This window comes from Schistocerca serialis, chromosome 4, assembly GCF_023864345.2.
Source record: "Schistocerca serialis cubense isolate TAMUIC-IGC-003099 chromosome 4, iqSchSeri2.2, whole genome shotgun sequence".
Lineage (NCBI taxonomy): Eukaryota > Metazoa > Arthropoda > Insecta > Orthoptera > Acrididae > Schistocerca > Schistocerca serialis.
Genome location: NC_064641.1, coordinates 652,272,460 through 652,294,528, shown reverse-complemented (window position 1 = coordinate 652,294,528; position 22,069 = coordinate 652,272,460). Strand labels below are relative to the sequence as shown.

General features: G+C 44.8%; 1 protein-coding gene across 1 annotated transcript in view; it reads right to left on the bottom strand.

The window, feature by feature from the left end:
- LOC126474663 (potassium voltage-gated channel subfamily KQT member 1-like) overlaps positions 1–22,069 on the bottom strand; it is a 291,118-nt gene that overhangs the window by 146,729 nt on the left and 122,320 nt on the right. Inside the window, exon 3 of the mRNA XM_050102142.1 lies at positions 5,718–5,844. Within this exon, the coding sequence (XP_049958099.1) occupies positions 5,718–5,844 (127 nt within the window). The remainder of the gene's footprint in view (positions 1–5,717; positions 5,845–22,069) is intronic.

The window sequence follows — 22,069 nt, the reverse complement described above, 5'->3', positions numbered from 1 at the left end:
TAATTGTCTGCGCGCTCGTAACACATAGAGGATCTTCCTGAATACGCTAGGCGATATCGAGTTAGCGATGGCCGAACTACGCCAGTAGTAAAACCCATTTGCGAGTCTCTGCCGTTATGGAAATAGGGAAATTTTGGTGGTAAAAATTCTCGTGATGTCTAGAAGACCAATATTACGCTATACTTCTGGGGTTGAGACTGATGTGTGGAACAGTACAAGACGAAAACAGGTTCAAGAAAATCACGCTCGCTGTAAAGCCGTTATAATTCATTTACGTTCGGACAAAGTCGCCGACTAATTTATTGCCATAGTGTCGAATCCTCAAATGTGACAGCACATGAGCGCATTTGCCGATTATCTTCTCAATTTTCACACCTTTCAGTAAAGTGAAGTATGTCCCGATAGTTAGGCAGGAGTGATAAATGTAAAGCCTGCTTGGATAAAAATACAGGGGATGGACAAAAGAAATGGAAACATCAAAACACAATACCATGCCTAATACGGTGTAGGAAAGCCATTGGCATTGAAAACAGTTTCCAGTCATCTCGCAGTGGATAAATGAAGGTTCTGTGCGGTTTCCAAGGGAAGTTTGCACAATTATCCTACAAAATAAAGGCAAGTTCAGGTAACGATTATGAAGCTTGACAGCGATCTCTCCAACGTAGACCACTAAGGCTAAGTAATATTGAGATCTGGTGAATGTGGTACTCACAAAACGAGTCCTGGACGATGCAAGCTGTTTGTACAGGCGCTCTGTCGTCTTTCAGCACTGCATCACCATTTTGGAACAAACGCGGGATGCAGCTGAACAGCCAAAATGGTCATATAATGGTTGGCAGTAACGTGACCTAGCAGAGTGCCCATAGGGCCCGTGCAATACCACGATATGGCCACCCAAAGCATCACCGAACGCCCGCCATGTTTCACTCTTGGTACGTAACCTCGGCCAGAAATTGGAAACAGTCTGAAACGAGACTATTCAATCAAATGACTTTCTTCCATTCCCACATAGTTCACGTTTTATGGCTTCGACACCACGTTTTCCTGTTAGGGGCATTTGTGTCACTGATGTGTGGCTTTGAAATTCCAGCTTGCCCTGAAATTCCCTGCTTATGGAGCTCCCTTCGTATTGTTTTGGTACTGGTAGGGTTCGCGAGTGCCACATTCAGTGACATTTGCAGCTCCCGTCCTCTTACGTTTCGTCTCAGTCCACATCAATAGCCGTTTGTCACAATTACTCAGCCGGCCGCGGTAGCCGAGTGGTTCTAGGCGCTTCAGTCCGGAACCGCGAGACTGCTAGTCGCAGGTTCGAATCCTGCCTCGGACATATGTGTGTGATGTCCTTAGGTTAGTTAGGTTTAAGTAGTTGTAAGTTCTAGGGGACTGATGACCTCAGATGTTACGTCCCATAGTGCTCCGAGCCATTTCAACCATTTTTTTCACGATTACTCATTACATAATTTCATCTGCGTTATGACTTAGCGGATGGTGTTTCTCCGTTTCCCTGTATGCGGTACGAATCTTCAATATTGTACTTCTTCAAACACTCCGAATCCGTTGGTTACCGTAGCATCTACCATTCGAGCGCCAACAATTTTCCCACACTGGAATTCACTTAACTCCGACTTAATGCACTCTCAACTACACAGAACACTATTATGAACACGACTGTCATTTGTCATGTATCAAGGTCGCTGTGCAGGTGCCGTTCATGGTTATACGGAACAGCGCAACCTGTAGGCTTGGCTGCAATCTTCAAGCATGCTCTTTTCGCGTTGTTTTCAATATTTTCGCCCTACCCCTGTGTCGCTGTAGTGTACAGTTTGCTCTCTTCAATAGAATTCAAGGATACGCCGTGTGTGAAAAGTTCCGACGGCGGAAGAGAGATGCCAAATAGACAGTAATGTTGCTCCGGTATGAAGGTGTTGTCCATAATTTTTATTGGATGTAACTGAAATTAACTAAGACACTACTAATTACAGCCAAATTGACGGCTCCATTGTAAGGGGACCTTTTGTGCTAAGGCTGAACAGTCTTTCGAGCACGAATACTCTAGAGAGATGCTAGAGGAGTGATTCTTTAGAAAGCGCCAGTGTTTGACAACCAAACGCAGCTAAGCGGCCTGTCCAAAATTGATCAGTTGAGTATACGTCCTCTATGAACATTGGGCCTTCTCTGCAGACGGCTGGCTTCTTCGAATTCAAAGTTCTTAAATAACCTCGAGTTCCCCTGCCTACAATTCGCGTTTCCGTGACTGGTATAGTCTTTCGACCGCATCATCGACCACATCGTTCTTCCAACAAGGCGGCACATTGAGTGGTACAGGAGTCAGAAGATCGATAAAAGTTACTGTTTAGTCCAAGAAACTGTCAATGATTTTGTTGCTTACTAGTTGTTACTATCAGTTCATCCCTAATTACGATGGCAAGTTGTAATTACCATCGCTTCTGGACCACCAGCGCCTCCATACCGTCGCTGAAGTGTCACGTCTGTTGTCAAGTACCGTCATTAGACACTATGTTTCTCGCTCGCCCTCAAAAACGTTTTACTTATTTGTTTTGTACGCTATCCCTCATTATTTACGAGCGTTATTTTTCTTGTCTGACCAAGCGTTATCTCTCTGTTCGGTCACAACTATCTCCTACCTAGGCAATTGACACCTATTTCAGTGCCTCTTTGCCTTGTTCAGTCGTGAGTATTGTTAAAGTACTGGTTGGTCTTTTATCAAAATATAGATGTTTGAGTGGGTCTCTGATTTTTGAGTAGAGTTGTGCTATTACCTACTGTACTTCATCTGTCATCATACCTAATCTACTCCCCTACAATTTGAGGTCAAATCACACCTGTAGTAGGAGATGAATTTGAGGCTTTAGGCAGATGTAGGATAGGGTGTACGCTAGCAGAACTCGTCTCAAAGCCACACAGTTGTCGACAAGATTTAATATTTTTCCAGGATCATCATCAGGTTCGACTTACCGAATCATTGCTAGGTGATTGGAGTACATTATATATTAGCTCGCAACTGAACAGGAACAGATATGCACCCACCGCGCCTCTACTTGACAAGTTACTATGTAACTATTCCGATGATTTGTTAATAAGCTGCAACCAGCGCCTGAAGCTCAAATATATAACAAAAAAATTGGAAATTCATCACTTTATTTTCCTAACGCTGTGTGTGTTAGACTGTGATATAGAGATTTATTTTGGTGTTTGCACTAATGGGCATTAAAATTGCTACACCACGAAGATGACGTGCTACAGACGCGAAATTTAACCGACAGGAAGAAGATGCTGTGATATGCAAATGATTAGCTTTTCAGAGCATTCACACAAGGTTGGCGCCGGTGGCGACACCTACAACGTGTTGACAAGAGGAAAGTTTCCAACCGATTTCTCATACACAAAAAGCAGTTGACCGGCGTTGCGTGGTGAAACGTTGTTGTGATGCCTCGTGTAAGGAGGAGAAATGCGTACCATCACGTTTCCGACTTTGATAAAGGTCGGATTGTAGCCTATCGCGATTGCGGTTTATCATATCGCGACATCGCTGCTCGCGTTGGTCGAGATCCAATGACTGTTAGCAGAATATGGAATCGGTGGCTTCAGTTGGGTAATACTGAACGCCATGCTGGATGCCAACGGCCTGGTATCACTAGCAGTCGAGATGACAGGCATCTTATCCGCATGGCTGTAACGGATCGTGCAGCCATGTCTCGATCCCTGAGTCAACAGATGGGGACGTTTTCAAGACAACAACCACCTGCACGAACATTCGACGACGTTTGCAGCAGCATGGACTATCAGCTCGGAGACCGTGGCTGCGGTTACCCTTGACGCTGCATCACAGAAAGGAGCGCCTGCGATGGTGTACTCAACGACGATCCTGGGTGTACGAATGGCGAAACGTCATTTTTTTGGATGAATCCAGGTTCTGTTTACAGCATCATGATGGTCGCATCCATGTTTGGTGACATCGCGGTGAACGCACATTGGAAGCGTGTGTTGATCATCGCCATACTGGCATATCACCCGGCGTGATGGTACGGTTTGCCATTGGTTACACGTCTCGGTCACCTCTTGTTCGCATTGACGGCTCTTTGAACTGTGGACCTGAGGCTCTACCCTTCATTAGATCCCTACGAAACCCTACATTTCAGCAGGAAAATGCACGACCGCATGTTGCATGTCCTGTACGGGTCTTTCTGGATACAGAAAATGTTCAAGTGGTGCCCTGGCCAGCACACTCTTCAGATCTCTCACCAACTGAAAACGTCTGGTCAATGGTGACCGAGGAACTGGCTCGTCACAATACGCTAGTCACTAATGTTGATGAACTGTGGTATCGTGTTTAAGCTGCATGGGCAGCTGTACCTGTGCACGCCATCCAAGCTCTGTTTAACTCAATGCCCAGGCGTATCAAAGCCGTTATTGCGGTCGGAGGTGGTTGTTCTGGGTACTGATTTCTCATGATCTATGTACCCAAATTGCGTGAAAATGTGACCACATGTCAGTTCTAATATATTTGTCCAATGAATACCCGTTTATCATCTGCATTACTTCTTGGTGTAGCAACTTTAATGGCCAGTAGCGGATTTTATGATTTAATCTTGATCACGCGTAGCATGTAAACATAGTGGGCAAAACGTTCATAGATGGTCGTCTTTTGAACAGATAACCTTGATAGATGCATTTCTGCGCTTTGTCGTAACTATAGCTGCCCATTGACACATTGAAACACGTCGGCGCTGTGCGCTCCGGCCTGCTTCATGTCACATGTTCCATGCAAGCAAACGCTGCACGAGTCACTTGTTTAAGAAGTTAATGTGCCCCAGGGGTCAATAGACAAGCTGCAAATATCTTTGCGCCACCTTCCATCTCATATTTTTATGTACTCTGATACATGGAGCGACGGTGCCCAATAAAAAGGCAGCCCACCAGATTTGGCGTTTCCCGGCAAGCTCTCAACAGGGAAGTCAGACATTCTTCCTGCTGCGTCCTGTTCAGCGTAGTCACGGTGACGTATCGATGTTTCAGCACGCATCAGTCAGTTTCTCAAACAGTGTGTCTGACGATTTGCTACGGGACTTCGTGATTCTTTTTGTGAGCTATTAGAATCCACATGCAAAATGTTGGTACCAACATACAGTTATATATTTTTTCAAGACACTGTCAACGAGGAGGTACGCGATCTGTTGTAACGTTTGTATTTATGTTAGAGATTGGAGTCAAGATCACACATGAAATCTTCTTTATTAGGATTGATTACTGGTCCCAGCCATCAATTATCCTTCTTTAGATAATAAAACATTCTTGACTAGTTTTGATATCTGTATGGCTTCAAACATCGTTCAAGCCTTTCTTAAAATGACAACATCCAGACATGGCACAGTTAAAAACGGCGTTCCATCGTTCGTGGCCAGCGTAATTGAACGATGGTCATAAAACAAAGGTGTTATGCCCTTAAAACTTAGTAACTTTCACATTCAGTATTTAAATCATTTCGTAGTAGAGATCATCACATATATATGTTGCTGTAACGTGATACGTGCGAATCGTATAGCATCAGTATTTGCAATAGGTCCGCCAGAAAAGTCTGAAAAGTCACATCTAGTAAAAATTTAACTGCCGTTAAGATTTTTACAAAGATGTGTTAGGCTTTCAACCTCAACTGCTCTGTAAAAATCATAAGTTTTCTAGAGTAGGGCAGGACTCACCGATGATGCAGATGGGCTTCCGGATGAAGCGCAGGCGGCCGCAGAAGCCCATGTACTTGGACCTGCAGCCGGCCGACCACAGCCTCACCAGGTACTCGGCGCCGAAGAACACCACCAGGCAGATCTCCTGCAACAGCCACAGGGCAATATTATGTCTCCTGGAAAACCACACACTCGCCGCACCTTCAGTGATTCTCGGTTGCTACAACGATTCTTACTTGAGAGAATGTGAACTTCTGTCCGAGATCGCTTGTAAACATCATTTGTCGATCACCGGTTCCGGAAAGCATGGTTACTATCTTCAGATATCAACAGAAGGTTATCACTTGTCTTCGACACCAGCTGTACAAGTACTCTTCCTGAAATATAGCCAGTGTGTGAGAGACGAGATGAACATGGCATCGACGAGACACAATGTCAAAACCATGATATAGAGAGTAATTCACTAAATAATCGTGTCGCAAGCCACACACTACACCGCTACTTAGTCTAGCGGTGCCCTGGCTGCGATTGAGGACAGTAGCGTATAGCATGGGACACGAACATCCGGGGAATTACTCTGTGTATTGTGGTTTTAACCTTGACTTGCCGATGCATCGTCTATCTCGCTCCTCAAATCATTTAGGAAGAGTACTTGTACGGCTGGTGTAGGAGAGATGTAATAACCGTTGATCGAGATAGTAGTCAAGGTGACCGAAACCGGTAATCGACATTACATTACATACATTACAAATTTACAAGCGATCTTGGCTAAGAAGATCACCTTCTCTCAAGTAATTATTACCGATTGGCCCTTACCATGCAAGATGAGTAAATTAACTCGCTCTTTTATTTATCAGTCACAATTAGGGATAGTCGATGATTATCAATATTTATAAAATATCAATGTTAGAAGCTGAAATATCTATGTTAGGATGCTAAACATTGTTTCAGTGTCGACACTGGCGACGGAAACGTCGTAACATTGATATGGAGGATAAAATAGCACTCTTCGATGTTGTTGTGACTATCACTGATTTTTTCGTTTAAATTGATCCTTTTCTGATTATGTCTCATAACGTCACCAGTGCAACACTCTTGCGTCTTGTCAGGCATGGCCATGAGGGGGGGGGGAGGGGGGGGGAGCATGTGATAAATATTTAATATTTTTGAGCGAACTAATGCAGAAACTTTTGTTTAGTACCAGTAGGGTGCACCTGTATTTTTAGAATGTTTCTTTTACTCGCTAAAAATAATAGTTTGAATTATGTAAGTATGATGGACATTCGGAATGTATTTCATCATTGTTTTTCACACAGAAACTTTATTGCCGAAAACAAAAATACCAAGGCGCCACGAACGACACATTTTGCACTATTTTCCCGATAGTCGCCACTAACATTGAGACGTATGTCGTAGCGTGCAGTGGTTTGAAGGAACGACTCTGGTAAAACTCCATGCCCTGCGATGCAAGGAACTGTCGCACACCGAACTCCACCTCAACGGTGGCTTACAAGTGACGCCCAGAGAGTGCAGCTTTCAATGCAGGGAGCAGGTGAAAGTCCGATCGGGTAAGATCAGGGCTGTGGGTCGGGTAATCCAATCTCTCCCATCGGAAGTGACGAATCTGATCCTCTGTGAACCTTGCTGTGTGTGGTTTTGCGTTGTCGTCCAAGAGCACAAAATCTTCACCCAAGAACCGTCTCTTTCGTCGAATGACGGAGAGTTTAATGAGGTTGTCGCAGTAGCAAGCCGCATTAATGATCCCTTGCTGGCAGTGACTAAGGAGAATCACGCTTTCCCTTCCTAGAACATGTGGCCATAACCTTTCCTGCGATGGGTGACACTTTGCATTTTTTCTTCACTGGTGAGCTGGGATGCATCTGTATCATTAAGACGGCCTTGGATTCTGGGGTACAGTGATGCATCCATGTCTCATTCCCTTTGATGATTCTAAATAGGATTTCTTTACCCTCTCACGCGTAACGCATGAAGTCATCGAGGCTGGCTTCCGTTCTTTCACTCTTGTAACCTCGGGTCAGGATTCTTGGCATCCATCTTGCAGACGCTTTTCGGTAACCCATCACGGAGCATATGATAGGCTTGAACGCAGCCAATATGCAGCGCGGACGCTACACCCAACACCGTTACGCACCTGTCCGGTAACACCATGGCTTGCGCTTTAGCAGTGCTGTTTCCGTTTGTGGATGTGGAGGGACACCCACTTCGACCTCCATCTACCACCCTCTGCCTTTCTTCCAACCATTTGGCGAGACCTGACCTCTTCACTATACACGATCTGTATGCATTCATCGGTGACGGACACATTAATCCAACATGCCCATCCATACTGGATAACAGCACGCACTTCCATTGGCGACCACGTTTTCAGTACACGTCCGTCTGCCATTGAGATGCATACTCGAACTAACCTTGGGCACGCCAAACTGCTGCTACTCTCTCTTTTTCGGCGCTCTGTGCATGTCTCATTCCTTCTCCACTCATGACCCTTCCGTCGTTGAACCAGCATATGGCGCTTTCTGTATTACGTGGCGTGCTATCTTCTCTTTCAAACACAATGACGAGGCTTACATTCGGAACGCCCTTCGTACATTTTTCCATTTGTACACTGTCCAGTCACATTAATATGACCACCTATCAAAGGTCTGAGTAGCCATCTTTCGCAGCGCGGACTGATGCGTGGCGTGCAAGCAAGAGTGTCATGAGCTTCCGGGAGGTACTAACAGGGATGTGGAGCCAAGCCGACCCTATTGCCGTGGCCAGCTGTGCTAAGTGTTTCCGTTGACGAGCCAGGGCACGAACAGTCCAATGAAGTGGTCCTGCAGATTCTCGATTGGGTTTTAATCCACGGAGTTTGATGACTGGGGGCGTACAGTAAACTCATACTGACGCTCTTCAGACCATACACGTGCACTGCAAACTGTTTGACATGTATTGTCCTGCTGGTAGATGCAATCGTGGCGGGGAGAAAGAAACTGAAAGTAGATGTGGACGTGTTCCCCAAGGACAGATGCGCGTCCCAGAATGACTAGATCAAGTACTGCCGTCCAGCCTAGGCCCTTCCAACGATTACGCAGGGTGTTTGCCTTCAGACCTTTCAAGCCGCACAAGCAAGGCCATCTGTCGATGGAGCGTAAAACGTGATTCATCTGAAAAGGGTACCTGTAACCGTTCAGTGAACTTCCATTGCGGTACTGGCATGCTGATTCCAGCCTCCGTCGCTGACAGACAGCGATCGCCATGGATGTATGAACCAGATGTCTGCTGCCATGCGTAGCAAAGTTCGCTGAACGGTCGTTGAGAAGACACTGTTGGCAGCGCCTTGGTTCATTTGGGTAGCCAGTTGCTCAACAGCTGCAGGTCTGTTCGCCCGTACACATCTCGCCAACTAACGTTTTAGACAGAGCCATTTTCCTATGCTGGGTACACTTTATACACAACGGTACGCGAACAGTTTACAAACTTAGCCGTTTCGGATATGCTTTCATCCTTGGCCTCAAGGCCAATGATCATGCCCTTTTGGACGTCAGATCAGTCACTCCGTTTCCGCAGTACGACATATGTCATCCCTTCCCTCTACACGCTTTATATTCCCTGCACGGATGGTGCTTCCACTTGCAGTCTTTGAGTGGTTATTACACGTTGACGTAGAACATGGGCGGAGGGCACATTAATATGACAGGACCTTATAGATATACGTACTTACGTAAACGAAGCTAAAACATTCACAATTAATATTTATTAGATGTTTGTCTTCTGGCAGTTCTCAAAAAAGTGCCTATAGTCAAAAAATCGAGGGATTTGTAATGCGGCATTTGTTGATTAAGTATTTGTTCCAAGTCAAATGGCTCCGAGCACTATGGGACTTATCTTCTAAGGTCATCAGTCCCCTAGAACTTAGTACTAATTAAACCTAACTAACCTAAGAACATCACACACTTCAACGCCACAGGCAGGATACGAACCTGCCACCGTAGCGGTCGCGCGGTTCCAGACTGTAGCGTCTAGAACCGCTCGTCCACCCCGGCTGGCTATAAGTATTTGTATCTTCATACATATAAAACAGTTTCTACATCAGTCACTTATTTGTTTTACCACTATTTGTTTCGATGGGTAACACCATGGTCTTCAGGTGGAGAATTATTTACATGGCTGGTGTAGGTGAAGGGTGGACATATTTTCACAGTCGCAGACACTACGATGCCCTCGGTCTGCGGCTGTGAAAAGACGTCTGTACTCTTCACCTACACCAGCCATGTAAATAAACAGTTCTCCACGTGAAGGTGATTGTGTGAAACATCGAAACACGTCGTGGCAAAATAAACAAGTGACCGAAGCAGAAACTGTTTTATTTGTATTTATCGACAGTCGCAGCCCTGTTTATGCAGTCCCTTACGTACGAAATATTCATTTATCTGTATATTGCATTTTACATCATCCCACAAATCGCTGTCTGATACCGATGTTATATACATCGATCCGTGTGATCAACTAGTAGCGGCAATGGACTCTGAGACGTCGATTATGACATTAAGATCAGCATCGACGATATGACTTCACTACACATCCCTAGTCGCACTCGCACTCGCGTCTTTTATTAATGGATCATATACAACATGTGCAAGAACAGGAGGGAATAATAAGAGTATAAGGTCATCAACGAAAGGTGTAAGACGGGTATGTAGTCTTTTGCCCCTACTGTTCAATCTATAGATCGAAGAAGCAATGATGGAAATAAAAGAAATGTTCTCGGAGTGGAATTAAAATTTCAGGTGAAATGATATCAATCACACGATTCGCTTGTGACATTGCTGTCCTGGGTGAGAGTGAAGAAGAATTACAGGATCTGGTGAATGGAATGAACAATCTAATGAGTATAGGAAATAGACTGAGAGTAAATCGAAGAAAGACGAAAGTAATGAGAAGGAGAAGAAATGAGAACAGCGAGAAACTTAACATCAGGACTGATGATCACGTAGATGAAGTTACGGAATTCATTTGCCTAGGCAGTAAAATAACCAATTACGGACGGAGCAAGGAGGACATCAAAAGCAGACTAGCACTGGCAGAAAGGGCATCTTGGCCAAGAGAAGTCTATTGGTATCAAACAAAAGCCGTAGTTTGAGGAAGAAATTTTTGAGAATGGACGTCTGGACTACAGCATTGTTTGGTAGCGAAACATGGACTGGGGGAAAATCGGAACAGAAGAGAATCGAAGCATTTGGGATTGGTGCTACAGACGAATGTTGAAAATTAGGTGGACTGAGAGGGTAATGAAATAAGGAGGTTCTGCGCAGAATAGTAGAGTAAAGGAATATGTGGAAAACACTGATAAGAAGGGGGACAGGGTGATAGGACATCTGTAAAGATAAGAGAGAATGACTTTCATGGTGCTAGAGGGAGCCGTAGAGGGCAAAAACTGCAGAGGAAGACAGAGATTGGAAAACATCCAGCAAATGATTGAGGACGTAGGTTGCAAATGCTACTCTGAATGAAGAGGTTTGCACAGCAAAGGAATTCGTGGCGGGCCACATCGAACCAGTCAGAAGACTGATGACCCCAGAAATGTCCATGACTCAGTTTCTTACAGTGCTGTGCTCCAGACGTTCATTATCGGAAATTTCGTCTTCAAATTAAATCCAATGTTTGGTACTAGCAGCATTATTTTGGCCTGCTGCGTTATGAACTTTTTAATTCGAATATTGATCTAAATGTCATTTATGCTATTTAGTTATCATAAAATTTCCTCTGGTAGGCCTAGAAATCTACATTCCTAAATACGCCCGTGTCAATTTGATACTGATTTTCACGGCGATTTGCAGCGGCAGGGCAGAGCCGCTGCTACGGTGGAAGTGGCGTAGCGCGGGTGGACAGCCCACTAGGCGCTACGCCACCGTCGGCTGTGTTGACAGCGAGGGTCGGGCTTCCCGTTGTGTCCGGCCTGAATAATTGCAGGATCAAAGAGCTTTCTGGGGTACCTGCGTCTCGCACACTACGCTTCGACTGCGCATTAACCGGGGTTCAGTCCCAACCGTGCGCAGCGTGACTCCTCGAGCTCCATTACTAATCTGAGCCTTTAACAACACACTGAGAGGAGAGAGTTCGCGTTACTAGTATTGTTTTGTCCCTTAAATAAGGTGGCACAAGGCATCGAAATTTTACGTCCAAAAGATGATGGCCATTCAAATGTATTGATTCCCAGAGGTGAACGTTCAGATTTTACGTGACTTTTCAAATATATCTACATCAAAATATATAGAAATACAAATACAGCAGTTGATGAAAAGCATTGAGACAGCAGTTAGTGAACATCAGTATGGAGTATGTCCACCCTTCGCCTTTATGACGGCTTCAGTTCTGCTGGGGACACTTTCAGTGAAGTTTCTCAATGTCTGTGGAGGAATGATAGCCCATTCTTTCTCATGAGCCGTGCAGCCTGTACCGAAGTCAGTGCTTTGACTCATCCGAACGGTATTCCGTCGAGTTCAGTTGGGATTCTGGGCAGGCTAGTCCATTTCAGGAATGTTATCGGCCGCAAACCACAGCCTTATATGTTATACTGTAAGACAGCGTGCACTGTCATGCTAATACAATCACTGTCTCCGAACTATTACTTTAGGGTAAGGTTACTATCCATAGGCCGGCTCGATTTCTCTGTGGATAGTGACAACAGACGCATTCTAACAGTCATTAAGTGTACCTAGATTTGCCAAATATTCGGCATATTGATGGTAAGTTATTACACGAAGACACAAATCAACAGTTGGAAAAGGTAACATTTGCACTATGTTTGTGTACCTGACTAGTATCGCAAATATCATAGTGATATCATAATAGAAATTAAATTTTGCAGCCATCACTGGAAAGTACGAGCAATTCACACCATTTTGTTACGTCCACAATATAAAGTTATGTGCTGTGAAGGGACAATAGGTGATGGAGGATAACGGAATGTAGTCGAATTAAGTCGGGTGATGCTGAGGGAATTAGATTAGGAGATGAGACACTTAAAGTAGTAAAGCAGTTTTTCTATTTGGGGAGCAAAATAACTGATGATGGTCGAAGTAGAGAGGATATAAAATGTAGACTGGCAATGGCAAGGAAAGCGTTTCTGAAGAAGAGAAATTTGTTAAAATCGAGTATAGATTTAAGTGTCAGGAAGTAGTTTCTGAAAGTATTTGTATGGAGTGTAGCCATGTATGGAAGTGAAACATGGACGATACATAGTTAGGACAAGAAGAGACTAGAAGCTTTCGAAATGTGGTGCTACAGAAGAATGCTGAAGATTAGATGGGTAGATCACATAACTAATGAGGAGGTATTGAATAGAATTGGGGAGAAGAGGAGTTTGTGGCACAACTTGACAAAAAGAAGGGACCGGTTGGTAGGACATGTTCTGAGGCATCAAGGTATCACAAATTTAGCACTGGAGGGCAGCGTGGAGGGTAAAAATCGTAGAGAGAGACCAAGAGATGAATACACTAAGCAGATTGAGAAGGATGTAGGTTGCAGTAAGTACTGGGACATGAAGAAGCTTGCACAGGATAGATTAGCATGGAGAGCTGCATCAAACCAGTCTCAGGACTGAAGACAACAACAACAACAACAACAAGCGATGCAGTGAGAGTTTCCTTGAACGAGCCACCACGAATTATGTCTAATCTTAGGGCTAAGTAGGTCAAAATGAACAAAGATTAAATAGTGGTTTCTATTATATGTATTCTAATAGTCTGTAAATGTTTTGATAATCACTCGGCAAACTTTTTCCTTCATAGGCGACTTTTCTACTCTTAGCCTCTTTGGTTTCGAATACATATTATTCGGTTTCAGATACTGACAAAACAACTCCTGAAAATAACATATATGTCAAATGTATTAACACTTATTTAGATGTGTGAATATTTATCAGCTATTACCCTATAACCCATTCACGGAAACTGCCTGGCTCAATGAAGGAAACCAGTCCCTCATATTGGGCTGCTGATGCACGTTTCTATTTCTCAAACATTTCATTAACAGTGAATATTTATGACTTAAGTGAAGTGGAAAACATAATGTTGAAGTTACGCTGAAAATAAAATGTTGACGATTTTGCCACACATTTTTCTGAGGTGGACCATCGGTAGCAAGATGTGTTTGTCTCCTTCCGCATTTAGCGTTTTCTTAATTGCAATAAGAGGCTACACTCTAACCAAGGAAAACACGCTCATACGTTAGCACCGATTCCTCAGTTTCTCCGTACTTCACTGTTCGCATTATAAGTGATAGCAGGGAAAGTTCTCCAGGCTTTCGTCGAACCCTAACCCTAGCATCTGATTGTCACAGTGTACAACTTGCTTCATCAACCCAAATCACTCGTTACCAGTCATCTACTGGCAAACAGCTTCACTCTTTCCTCCAACTCAAGCGTCGCTTAGAATTGGCAACAGAAATGTGTGACTTAAGAGGACTGTTCACTCAATGTGCCCCATTCTTTTTAACTCTTCACGCACAATCATTATGCTAGCTGGACTGCTGGTGGCACTTTGGAACTGATCAGTGATTTACTTCTCTGAATTAACGTGATTCTTTTATATTTCACTGTCTGCAGTGCTCTGCGGTCTCTGAACGTCAGTACATGAAGCCTGCATGGTACTGGTTTAACTTCGATTATTCTTTCGTTTTTCCACTTCAGGAACGTCAACAACAGTCGACTCGGGCAGCTTCAAAAGGGTTGAAATATCCCTGATGTTTTTGCTACTCACAACGGTATTGCCGCATTGGGAACACCGGTTTCCGTCAGATCATTACAAATGTAATGTATTGCGAATACATAGAAAGAAGGATACTTTATTGTATGATTATATGATAGCGGAACAAACACTGGTAGCAGTTACTTCTGTAAAATATCTGGGAGTATGCGTGCGGAACGATTTGAAGTGGAATGATCATATAAAATTAATTGTTGGTAAGGCGGGTACCAGGTTGAGATTCATTGGGAGAGTGCTTAGAAAATGTAGTCCATCAACAAAGGAGGTGGCTTACAAAACTCTCGTTTGACCTATACTTGAGTATTGCTCATCAGTGTGGGATCCGTACCAGATCGGTTTGACGGACGAGATAGAGAAGATCCAAAGAAGAGCGGCGCGTTTCGTCACAGGGTTATTTGGTAACCGTGATAGCGTTACGGAGATGTTTAATAAACTCAAGTGACAGACTCTGCAAGAGAGGCGCTCTGCATCGCGGTGTAGATTGCTCGCCAGGTTTCGAGAGGGTGCGTTTCTGGATGAGGTATCGAATATATTGCTTCCCCCTACTTATACCTCCCGAGGAGATCACGAATGTAAAATTAGAGAGATTAGAGCGCGCACGGAGGCTTTCAGACAGTCGTTCTTCCCGCGAACCATACGCGACTGGAACAGGAAAGGGAGGTAATGACAGTGGCACGTAAAATGCCCTCCGCCACACACCTTTGGGTGGCTTGCGGAGTATAAATGTAGATGTAGATGTAGATCACCGAAGTTAAGCGCTGTCGGAATGGGCTAGCACTTGAATGGGTGACCATCCGGTCTACCGAGCGCTGTTGGCAAGCAGGATGAACTCAGCCCTTGCGAGGCAAACTGATGAGGTATTTTAAGGAGAAGTAGAGTCACTGGTCTGGTAAACTGACATGCAGCAGGGAGAGTCGTGTGCTGGCCACACGCCCCTCCGTATCCGCATACAGTGACGCCTGTTGGCTGTGGATGACACGGCGGTTGGTCGGCACCGTTGGGCCTTCACGGTCTGTTCGGCACCGTTGGGCCTTCATGGTCTGTTTGGGTGGAGTTTAGTTTGTTACTCAGTTGATACCCAGTAAGTAGCCCACGTTCGATGTCGCTGAGTTGTCCTGACCAACTCATTCCGCTATTACTTCTTCTCTACTGACAGCGCAGTACCATCCATCTCCTCTTATACTGGCGGGTACGTCTCTCGTGACAGCTGTAGCCAATTTCGCATTGCAAACCAGTAGTCGGATACTTTTGATCGGGTAGTGTAGAAATTCTGTCACTCTGTGTCCTCCTGATGTCATTCAACGGCGGCATTTTTTCGTAAGCTACGGCATCTGCACAAAACATTCGCAGATTGCTCCTCATCCTGTACTTCACATAGTTGTTTGTATAGAGAACAACAGCAGTCCAGCCATACTTCTCTAGGGCACTGCTCTGATGAACACTCGGCGTCCAGGACAACATCCTCGGGAAATGCGGTGATTTCGTCTCGCATTCTTGCTTTCGCTTCAGCGAATTTCTTATTGTAGGAAGTGTACACTTTGCTTTTGGTGTGTCATCACAAGGAAAAAAATCATACAGTGGCAAATTTTCCGATCGTGGTAGCCTACGACTGTCACAAAATGATGAAATTATGTGGTTACCAAAAGGTTCTTGAAACGAACGATTATAAAAATTTAGAAAAATTTTGGTAATTCTACTAAAATTTCCTCCAGCAGATACTCATATACACAGACGTTTCTGTTTCTCCATTCGCCTGTTATCCTGAAAGAAGTAAAACCCCATCACGCAATGTGTTTATGCCACACACAGAACTGTAACTTTGATTCTGTGAAATGATCGTGCAACTGAGAGGGGTTCTCAAGCACCATCTCATATGGGAGCGAACCTTGTTCAGCATAAAAATATTGTCATCATTTTTCACAGTATTGTTATCGCTCCACGCAGTCTGATGATTTCAGTTCCTGTACAGCTTCAGTTCTGTAGAAGTGAAACTTGAGATCACTGTCAAGATACGATGGACGGCTGTTTTGGTTTGAATTTAATACTGCCCCGTGTTTCCTTGTAGAATGGTATTGGCTCATTTTGATTGACGTCCGAATTGCTTCTATGTTTATTGGGGTTTGTTGAGTGTATTGAGACACCAGCGATTTCTTTCCTGGCGCTAAATCCGTCTCCTCGGAATTCTCAGCAGCATATCATGATGAATGGCAAGATTTCCCCAGATTGTAACGATATCGGAATTCCCGCCCAGCAACAATCACACTTTTCCCATAGTTACAAAATGCCTATAATTTAAAATTACTAAATTTCAATGAGTATCTCACAGAAAGCTTCCAATCCCACCTGTAACCCAACTTCTCACAGCTGTCATTACTTCTTTCCAAATTTCCCATTTCCCTGTGCCATCCTGTATCTGCCTAACGTTCCAGAATCCAAAATAACAGCGACCATTTTTTCTCTACAAACCAAACATGGCGGGTACTGCTGCGATATGTTGTGTGCAACACTGCCTGACAAAAAAAGTTAGGAACCCAAAAGACATGGTCGAAAGTCAATGTAACTTTCCAAAGATCTGCGGGTGTGTAAATTAGAATTGGAATTCCCTGTAACTGGTGGTTCAAAAATGGTTCAAATGGATCTGAGCACTATGGGACTTAACATCTGAGGTCATCAGTCCCCTAGATCTTAGACCTACTTAAACCTAACTAACCTAAGGACTTCAAACACATCCATGCTCGAGGCAGGATTCGAACCTGCGACCGTAGCAGTCACGCGGTTCCGGACTGAAGCGCCTAGAACCGCTCGGAAACACCGGTCGGCTGCAACTGGTGGGACGGCCACCAGAGTGTATTAGTATTGTTGCAGGACATGTAGGGTATATGAGGAACGTTAACAGCGTCTGGTATTGAGTGATCACTGTGAAGGTCATGAAGATGCCGCGTACTCGTATGAGACACCGGTATCAGCACTTGATAGAGTTTGAAAGTGCTCTCATTCTGTGCCTCCATTTGACCAGCTGGTCGAATCGCGCAGCAGCCAGATTTGTGGGGCGTTCGGGTGTGAGAGTGGGCGATGTTGGATTGCATGAGAACCTTAGAGGAGGCATACATGTGAGTAATGCTCTGGTCGGCTACGTCTGACCACCACAAGGAATAATCGCCGTGTTCTGCGTCAAGCACGTTTGCTTCTGCCCTCCGAGAGCAAGTAATGGACTCCCTGCAACACTGGATGCCGTTTCGCATCATTGGTCTGGGACTAACAGAAGCCGGATTAGGAGAATATTGCCAAATGTGTGTGAAATCTTATGGGACTTAACTGCTAAGGTCATCAGTCCCCAATCTTACACACTACTTAATCTAAATTGAGAATATTGTCCCATGCGTAGACTGCCCTAACACTGCGACACAAACGGCTGTGTTTAGACTGATGCGGTTACCGGGAAGAATAGACTGCTGATTTATATCGCCGCATTGTGCTCAGTGATAAATCGCGGTACTGCTCTACCTCGAATGACGCTCAATCTCCGTCGGCGAGTATGGCGGTGACCTTGAGAGAGATCCCATATTACATAGTTTTGGAGAGGTACAGCGATGTCATTCTTGGCGTCATGGTGTGGAGAGCCATCGGGAAGGACTTCAGGTCACATCTGATAGTGATTGAGGGAACTCTGACAGCAGAACGGCACATCACAGACACCTAGCACTCTTATGTGTTCACTTCTCATGCGGCAGGGCAGTGCTCGTCCACACAAAGATGTTGAGGCACTTCCTTGGCCAGCAAAGTTTCCTAGATGTGTCTCCGACAGAACATGTGTGGCACCAGTTCAGATGTAAAATCGGTCCCAGTGCCAGCAGGCAAGATAACGAGGACCGGTTACAATAGTTGAGGGCAGCTTGTCTCAGAGGTGATACTGCGGCATTGACACCCTTCCCAACCGAATCAGTATGTGCATCCAGGGCAGAGGGGGTTATAATGTCTGTTGCCAGGCACTATTATAAATTTACGATTACTATGAGAGTAGCGGTATTTGTACTTCAGTTTCCATTACTGCTACTCGGTACGATAATAACGCCCATCTTAGCTGCTGGCGGTGGCTTTGGATCTTTCTATCTATTATAGGATTTAAATTGAATAATCTGAATCTTAAAATTCGCTTAACAAAATAAAATAGTCTGAATATCGACTCTGAGGTTCTAGCCTCCCACGTAAGATTACGAAAACTTTTACTTTATGTTTTAAGCTAATCATTTTTTTCAACAATTACCTATGGTTTTTCTTCACTACAAACTTACATTACCTTATAATGCATTCCCCATAGCTATGATCACAATTATATATTAAACTTTGCCGTCAAATATTTTTCAAGATATATATTTTAAGTGATAGACTTCGTAAGCTCTAATGCTGATGTAAAGGCTAAGCAAAATCTGTCGCAAACGTGAGGTTCTTGAAATGGATTCTAGTAGTCAGCGAATAGAACAAAAATGACTATAGCAATATTCGAACTACGCGCGCAAACGTCTCTTGAATCTAACTTTCCCGACAACCAGACTTATGGAACTCGAGGGAAAAATGGCTAGATGTATTAAGAAATGCAACGTCTTACGTACACTGAGGTATTAGGGCTAGCATAGAAAAATTTACGTGCTCCTTTTTCCAGCGTGCCGTTCGAGAGTGGAACGGTAGAGAGACAACTTGAAGGTGGTTCATTGAACCCTCTGCCAGGCACTTTATTGTGAATAGTAGAGTAATCACGTAGATGTAGATGAGGTTAGAGTGAGAAAGTCATAGGACAGCGACATGCCAGTATACATATGGCGGTAGAATCGCATGTACAAGGTATAAAAGGACAGTGAATTGGCGGAGCTGTCATTTGTAGTCGGGTAATTCATGTAAAATGGTTTCCCACGTGATTATGGCCTCACGACGGGTATTAACAGACTTTTAACGTGGTATGGTAGATGGAGCTAGGCACATGGGAAATTAAATATCGGAAATCGTTACGAAATTGGATATTCCGAGATTCATAGTGTCGAGAGTGTGTAGAGAATATCACATTTCAGGCATTACCCCTCACCAAGGACAACACAGTGGCCGACGACCTTCACTTCACGAGCGAGAACAGCACCGTTTACATAGAGTTATCAGTGCAAACAGACAAGTAACTCTGCGTGAAATAATCACAGAAATCTAAGTGGGAGTTCAAATGGTTCAAATGGCTCTGAGCACTATGGGACTTAACTTCTGAGGTCATCAGTCCCCTAGAACTTAGAACTACTTAAACCTAACTAACCTAAGGACATCACACACATCCATGCCTGAGGCAGGATTCGAACCTGCGACCGCAGTGGTCGCGCGGATCCAAACTGTAGCGCCTAGAACCGCTCGGCCACCCCGGCCGGCTAAGTGGGAGTGTGACGAAAGTATTCGTTAGGGTACTGCGCGAAACTTTGCGTTAATTATGACAGCAGACAACCTATGCGCGTGCCTTTGTTGACAGCATCACATCGCCTGCAGCGACTCTCCTGGGCTCGTGACTGTATCGAACGGATCCCAGACGACTAGAAAACCGTGACCTGGTCAGATGAGTCCCGATTTCAGGTGGTAAGAGCTGTATGGTATGGTTCGAGTGCGATGCAGACCCCGCGAAGCCATGGACCTGTCAACAAGGCACTGTTCAAGCTGGTGATGGCTCTGTAATGGTGTGGTATGTGCTTACATAGAATGGACTGGGTTCTCTGTTCGAAGTGAACCGATCACTAGCTGGAAATGATAATGTTCGGCCACTTGGAGATCATTTGTAGCCATTCATGGACTTCTACATCTACATACATACTCCGCAATCCACCATACGGTGCGTGGCGGAGGGTACCTCGTACCACAACTAGCATCTCTCCCTGTTCCGCTCCCAAACGGAACGAGGGAGAAATGACTGCCTATATGCCTCTGTACGAGCCCTAATCTCTCTTATCTTTGTGGTCTTTCCGCGAAATATAAGTTGGCGGCAGTAAAACTGTACTGCAGTCAGCCTCCAATACTGATTCTCTAAATTTCCTCAGTAACGATTCACGAAAAGAACGCCTCCTTTGCTCCAGAGACTCCCATGCGAGTTTCTGAAGCAATTCCGTAACACTCGCGTGATGATTAAACCTACCAGTAACAAATCTAGCAGCCCGCCTCTGAATTGCTTCTATGTCCTCCCTCAATCCGACCTGATAGGGATCCCAAACGCTCGAGCAGTACTTAAGAATAGGTCGTATTAGTGTTTTATAAGCGGTCTCCTTTACAGATGAACCACATCTTCCCAAAATTCTACCAATGAACCGAAGACGACTAGCCGCCTTCCCCACAACTGCCATTACATGCTTGTCCAACTTCATATCGCTCTGCAATGTTACGCCCAAATATCTAATCGACGTGACCGTGTCAAGCGCTACACTACTAATGGAACATTCAAACATTACGGGATTCTTTTTCCTATTCATCTGCATTAACTTACATTTATCTATATTTAGAGTTAGCTGCCATTCTTTACACCAATCACAAATGCTGTCCAAGTCATCTTATATCCTGCTACAGTCACTCAACGACGACACCTTCCCGTACACCACAGCAACATCAGCAAACAGCCGCACATTGCTATCCACCCTATCCAAAAGATCATTTATGTAGATAGAAAACAACAGCGGACCTACCACACTTCCCTGGGGCACTCCGGATGATACCCTCACCTCCGATGAACACTCACCATCGAGGATAACGTACTGAGTTCTATTACTACGTGTTACCAAACAACAAGGGTGCGCGATTGGTTTGACGAACGTACTGGACAGTTCGAGCGAATGATTTGGCCACTCTGATCGCCCGAATTGAATCCAATTAATGGGAAATAATCTGGAGGTCAGTTCGTCCTCAAAATGCTGCGCCGGCAAGTCTTTCGTAGTTATGGATGGCTAGAGAGTCAGCCTTGGTCATTATTTCCGCAGGGGACTTCCAACGACTTGTTGAGTCCATCCTACTTCGAGTTGCTGCACTACGTCGGGAAAACGGAGATCAGAGGAGATATGCCATGACTTTTGTCACCTCACTGTATAAGTTGGATCAGACGACGAAGTTCTTCATAAATTTGACTCGATTTTATAATCACTGAAATAACACACACACACCCTCAAGTCGTAAAGTTTCATTTAGCTTCCTCTTCCCATTCTGGTTTCTTCAATTATTTTTTTGTCAGGGGCTGTAGTAAAGACGTTTAATTTAAGTGATGACTATGTATGTTTTGCTAATGAATGTGGTCCGGCAGTGCAGTGGTCCGCCGGTGAATAAGCGGCGTTGGTAGGGTCAGATGCGAGGTGTGGAGAATTGCCCACACCGAGGCCTCACATGGTGCCAGCAGGCGCAGGCAGGGAGCTGGCGGAAGGAGGCAGCCGGAGCTCCGATCCGCGCCACCAGAGGGGCCGCTGCGCTTTTCCGGAGGCTGCTGAAACTTTGATCGGCCCCCGGGCTATAAATGGCATTGTTTCGGCGCCCCTGCGAGGGAAGGGGCCCGAACACCGATCGATCTGCCGGCGTAGGCAGGTGGTAATCCCACCCGCACGTCAG